Source organism: Acanthisitta chloris, unplaced genomic scaffold, assembly GCF_000695815.1.
Source record: "Acanthisitta chloris isolate BGI_N310 unplaced genomic scaffold, ASM69581v1 scaffold38451, whole genome shotgun sequence".
Classification (NCBI taxonomy): domain Eukaryota; kingdom Metazoa; phylum Chordata; class Aves; order Passeriformes; family Acanthisittidae; genus Acanthisitta; species Acanthisitta chloris.
Window position 1 is genome coordinate 8,155 of NW_008656157.1, and position 6,107 is coordinate 14,261.

At 48.1% G+C, this 6,107-nt stretch overlaps 1 protein-coding gene across 1 annotated transcript in view; it reads right to left on the bottom strand.

Moving 5' to 3' along the window:
• Positions 1-955, bottom strand: part of AMPD1 (adenosine monophosphate deaminase 1) — a gene marked incomplete at its 3' end in the record, with an annotated part of 9,078 nt that extends 8,123 nt beyond the window's left edge. The window contains exon 1 of the mRNA XM_009084181.1: positions 934-955. Within this exon, the coding sequence (XP_009082429.1) occupies positions 934-955 (22 nt within the window). The remainder of the gene's footprint in view (positions 1-933) is intronic.
• Positions 956-6,107: the final 5,152 nt, after the last annotated feature.

Genomic DNA, 6,107 nt, shown 5'->3' on the forward strand with positions numbered 1-6,107 from the left:
CAAGCCTGGCTGTTTTTTGCCCATGACTCTCCCTCCTTTTGTGAAGATCAGGATGGATGGTCATTTCAGAGATGCCAAGTTCCATCGCCCTGTGGTCACCTCTCCACTTATTCCCTAACAGGATCAGACAGCTGAGGCACTGCACTTCACAGCTCCTCACTGCTGCTCAGACAGGGCAGCAGAACACTTGGAGGGTGCAGCTCCTGCCATTTCCACCTGACCTGACCTGCAGCTCAGGCTGGAGCTGCTGAGCTCCCACAGCCTGTGCAACACGCGCTCCTGGCACCTCACTCCACGTATTCACTTGCAAACAAAGCATCCCAGAAATGCCTGGTTTGACCTTTCATCTCCTTAGCGGGTGAAAACTACACTCAGGAAGGTTCATAACCTCCCACTGGTGGTGCAGGGCCAGGCTTTAATCCCAGCTTCACGTCCTAGGACAGTGCCTGTCATGCCACAGCCCTGCAATCCCAACCATGCTCTTATCAGAGCTGGTTGGTGCTGATATCCCTCAGGGCTCTGCAGTGGCTCTCACATGTCCCTCTGCACTGCTCTGCAGAGTCTGGCTTGGCCCTGCTCCTGCTGCCCAACTTGTGCTCCCCATCCCCTTGGGACTGCAGACCCCACATCTTCTGAGTGTCACCAGCTTGGCCAGACACTCCTGGAATCCCTCAGTCCCCTTCCACAGGGATTTCATGGTGTCATTACAGGACACATTACACTGCAGGAGAGATAATATTTTGCTTCAGTACAAGCAGAGCGAGACTTAAACAATAACACTATTTCTTCACTGAACTAGCCAAAAAAACAGGAAGAAAAATGCCCAAAGGCCCCAGCGAGGTCCCCTGGACACCACAGATCCACATCTCTGAGGCTGAGGGCTAATGAGCCTGCCCTGGGGCTCCTTGGCTCACTGTTTGCTTTGAGACCTACCTGGAATTCTCACCCGGGACATCTCTGCAGCAGTTTGAGGAGCCTCAGTAACACCCCCGAGTCCCCGAGCCCAAGGGGCTGACTGACTGCACCACAGCCCAACACTAATTTTACAGCTTTCCCTTCCCTGTAACCAGACTCTCCCACTCTAAAAGGAGAGCAGAGATCAACTGTGGCACTATTTAAAGTGCAACCACAAACACTCGCAGTGAAACAGGTGAAACCAGGGCTCGTATTTAATGGTTTTTTTTTTCTTTGAGTCAGGATTTCACTTTATATTTCACACAGTTTCACCTCTTGCCTGGCCAGATGCTGTTTCCCAAGAGAGCTGCTCGTTTCTAACCTGGACTGTGGAATTCAGTGTTTTAAGAGAGGCTAAACCTGATGCCTTCTGTGCTGAACCAGTGGTTCCAAGGAAATTCCCAGGGCAGAGGGTTGGTGTTTCCATGAGAACAAATGATGTGCTCTTACCTGTGCTGTTCAGAGTTCTTTCCTGAGAGAGGAAAAAAACCTGGATTTTTAGCCATAGGAGTTGCCCAAATGTCCTAACATCTTCCCAGCTGAATCCAACAAACACAAGGAAGGTGCAAGGAGTTAGATTTTGTACCTGAGCCTTTCAGGAACTGCCATTATCAAGCTTTGTATCCTAATATTGATACAGAACCAAATATCATGTGTGCTGAGCTGTAACCAAGGTGTATCTTAGAGACCAGCACAATCCAAGGTGGGTCAAGGAACTCCTCCCTTAAGCTACACATGTGGGTCTGGCAGAGCAGATATCAGGTTGGGAAGTAGCTCTTGGCTTGAGTTAGCAGATTGTTTCCAACACATTGGCACTGAGGGCTGTACCCAGACCTTTAGGGTGTTCTCAAACCTTCTTCAGCTCTCACCTGAAACCAGAAAACAGCTCCTGCCCAAAGAAAATGGCCAGAATTTGTCTTGTTTTGCATGTTCCCACTCTGAGCTTCTGACTGAGATACATGGTGGGAAGAGGTAAACCTAAACAGTCAGGAGGATTCAAGAGATTTGATGTGAAACAGAGTCATCTCCTGTTTGTTTATACTTCAGTTCTTGGTGGCATTGGAAAACTGCCCTGAAATAGGACAACTCAAGCAAAGCATTTGGGCTGCAGCCAACACAGTCTGGCCTTGGTTTAAAGGGTGACTTTGGTCACAGCATTGCAGGGAACAGAAAATCCACCTGGAAAAGACCTTGTTTGGTATTAAATGTGCATCCAAGGGATTCCTGTGTCATATTTTGCAGGAACAGCTCTGGAAAGGCTGGAATAAGTGAGAGTTACTTGCATAAGATACAGAGCTGGAAATAACAAGCCATGGATTTTGTCCATAGGTGCATGGGAAGTTTGTGGCACAATTAGTCAGTGAGGTCAGGTGAGCTGAGACCTGGTGCAGCATCTCCAGCTGAGACAACTTCCACAGCATCCAGAAATTCTCTGGAAGATCAGTATTTCATGGGGACAACTTCAAAATGTGCTGAATTCTCCAGAACTCAGGGAGTTTTGGCCTCACTTCCCAGTTATTCCCCAAGAACATGAACTGATTCCCAGCTCAGCCTGGGGAGGTGCAGCCACAGGGCGAAGCTGTGATGCTGTTACAGTCTTGGTCTCCTCTCTCATGCTGATACAATCCTCAGTTTGTGAATTCTCATTGTTCTGACCCATCCCCAGGTCTGAGTCTCTCCACACCACATTATGGTCAAGAAAAACTCACTCCTGCTTGTTTGCTCTCCCTTAACCCTCCTGGATACATCAAGTCCTTGGGAGTCACATCTGAAACCAAAAATAACCTTTAGGATACAGGGGTCACCTACCTCAAGAGGTCTCTTGATCCCTCAGCTTTTTTAATCACGGGGTCAACTTGGTTGGGTTCATGGTGGAAATCTGAGTAAAGCCTGGGCATGCTGTGCTAAAGTTAGATCCACAGCCTCTGCAAACTCCAGGACTAGCACAGACAACACATCTTCCCACTCTTTTTCAGCTGGAAAGGGAGTGATTCACACCCAGAGGCTTCAGAGTGGCTCTAAACCCTCTCACTTAGCTCTGAGCTGCTCTCATCCCACCTAGGTCTAGCCAAGGGAAAATGTTCTGACATACCACAAATTTGGCAGTTTAGGGTCTTCCTCCAGCAGGATCTTCCTCTGGCTCCCCTGGCAGAGCTGCCATTGCACAGTTTGCAAACAGAAATCAGCAAGTTTTGCTAGGAAATGGTTTCTGTCCCTGAGGAAGAGGAGTATGAACACAGAGGAGGTAATGTGGATCTCACAAAGGCACTCCTGGCTTTGTTGGACCTTTGACCAACACACCCAACACTGAGAAAAGCCTCAGCAGGTTCTTCTATCACAGTTCTCACAATGGTTCCCATTGCTCTTTGTCACACCCTGCACAGATTCCTCTAGAGCTGGTGAAATCAGACTCAGTTCCAAGGTGCAGCCAAAGCTAGTGAAGTGAGTCCTTCAGGTGGGAACTAGTTTGTAGGAACAGATCACAGAATCATAGAATTTAGGGGTTGGAATGGACCTTGCAGATCATCCAGTCCCAACCCCTGCCCTGGGCAGAGACACCTCCTCACTAGATCAGGTTGCTCAAGGCTCATCCAGCCTGGCCTTGAACACCACCAGGACTGGGGCAGCCACAGCCTCCCTGGGCAACCTGTGTCAATGCCCTTAGAGTAAAAAATGTTTTCCTAATATCTAACCTAAACTTCCCCTCCTTCAGTTTGAACCCATTTCCCCTTGTCCTGTCCCTGCAGTTCCTAACACTGAGTCCCTCTCCAGCTCCTTGTAGGCCCTTCAGAGAGTGAAAAGTTGCTCTGAGGTCTCCACACAACCTTCTCTTCTCCAGGCTGAACAGCCCCAACTCCCTCAGCCTGTGCTCACAGGGGAGATGCTCCAGTGCTCTTAGCAACTTGGTGGCCTCCTCTGCACTTGCTCCAACAGTTCCATGTCCTTCTCACATTGAGGACACCAGAACTGTGTGCAGTGTTCCAGGTGGGTCTCACCAGAGCAGAGCAGAGGGGAAGAATCACCTCTTTGCCCTGCTGCCCACACTCCTGTGGATGCAGCCCAGGATTCCATTGGCTCTCTGATTGTCACAGTGAACAGTCACCTTGGAGGAAAACTTCCCCCAAAAGCCAAGAACCCACTGTCTTTTTTTGCACCCACTAGTCCCCATGGATCCTTTAGGGACAGGCAGTGCCTACTGCAGCTGCACAGTGCCAGGAGCTGTGTGCCCATTACTGGAGGGGCTAGTCTTAAATTCCTGGCACAAAAAGCAGGTTGGACTTTGGGTTCCAGTGGCCTGACACAACATCTGAGGAGAAACACACTCAAAGCACATTTACTTATGTGTGGTCTGATGCAACTTGCCTTATTGCTGGAGGAAAACCAACAGGGAAGTATTTCAGAAAGCTGAATTAAGCATCTTCAAATCCTAACAGAGCAGATTGGAACAGAGCAATAACTTCAGAGCTGCTTCCACCCTTGGAATACCAAGTGAAGAAGTTTCCCCCCTCCTTTTTTTGACATACTAAGGACAAAGTCAGCAAAAATACTAGGATGGACCTCATGGCAAACAGACTCAGCAGTGACCCAGGATGCAGAGACTGAAGTGATGTCCATGCCCCATGACAGAGGTGAAAACTGGAACCAATCTCATCCCACAGATAAGCAGAGAGCACTGAGAGAAGCTTTAATTCCCTCCTGGATCCCACGCCCCAGAGCACAACAGAAACAACCAAAATTCAAAGTTTATTCCTTACAAAAGTTACTTAAGAAGCAAAATAATTTACTTCCATTCAAACCAAAAGAGATGCATTATTGAAAGCAAATCATTATACAGAGGAACAACAAGTTAGCCCTTGGGTTAAAAGTCCAGACCTCACCAGTTCACTCCCATCCTGGAGGTTACACACACAGACACTCAAGGTTTGGGGAGGAGGAGAACATACAGGTCAGGATGTGATACCACTGCTCTCCTTCCCCCACAGGCCTGAGGTTGCTTGAAATCCAATTCTAAGTCATTGAGCTGTACTAAAAATTATGATGCCTTAAACATCCTGGTTAATATCCAAAGTCCTACCAAGGACAAGAACAAGATCTGAGCAGTTGCTGAACAAGACTAAGAGGAACAACCACAGAGTTACACTGACTTGTTAGAGAGCTTTTCTCAGCCACAGCAACAGAAATGTTTCATTCAGTTATTGGCACTTGCAATTTTTCAACAAGAGCTTTTTTTTTCCCCACACGTTACCTCAAAGTTGTTTATGTCTCTTCTTCCCAGTCAGAGCAGTAACATCAGCTTGGCACTAACACAGTGTTGTGCTGTTAGTTCTAAACAATATTGGGACTAAATCTATAAAAACACCTTTTCCAGGGACCTCTTTGTGCAAAACCTTCTGTGCTTATTGTCTGAATTTCCCCAAAGGTTCTTGGGGGTTTTGTCCTTCCACAGTTCTCTGTAGAATCATAGAATTTAAGGGTTGGAATGGACCTTACAGATCATCTAGTCCCAACCCCTGCCCTGGGCAGAGACACCTCCTCATTAGATCAGGTTGCTCAAGGCCTCAAAACCTGTAGCCACCAACCCAAAGTTCTCCAAGGACAGCTGGAAACAAAGAACAACCATTCACACTCAGGACTAGTACAACACTGATCTTATTTCCTGCATTTGGAGCTAACCCACCTGAGCAGCTCAGCTCTGCAGCCCCCCAAAAGCTGATGCACTCCCTCCAAGGTGACACACTGACCTCTCCTTAACCAGGACTTCTTCCCTTTTCAGATTTTTCCAGAGCCCAGGGGCAAGGGAACAGCTCAGAGAAAGCAGCTGTGTCTGCCAGTGAGTTCCCACACCTTGCTGAGCATTCCCAGCCTTTGGAGTTAGAGCTGGTACATTTTAATGACAACCAGAACAGGCTGTGCAGTGTGTTATGGTGAATCTCCATCCAAGAGGAATTGTTTTCCATCCCTGACCCCACAGCCTTCACACATCCATGGTCACTGCCCAGTGCTTCCCATGGCCACAGGCAGCACATACATGCTCTGAGCTCTGCACTCTTGTTTGCCAGGGACCACACTCCTACATTTCCCAAATAATCAACCCACACATAGGACCTGCAGGACAGGATCTCACCCTTCAACCTTCTTGCAAACTCCACATT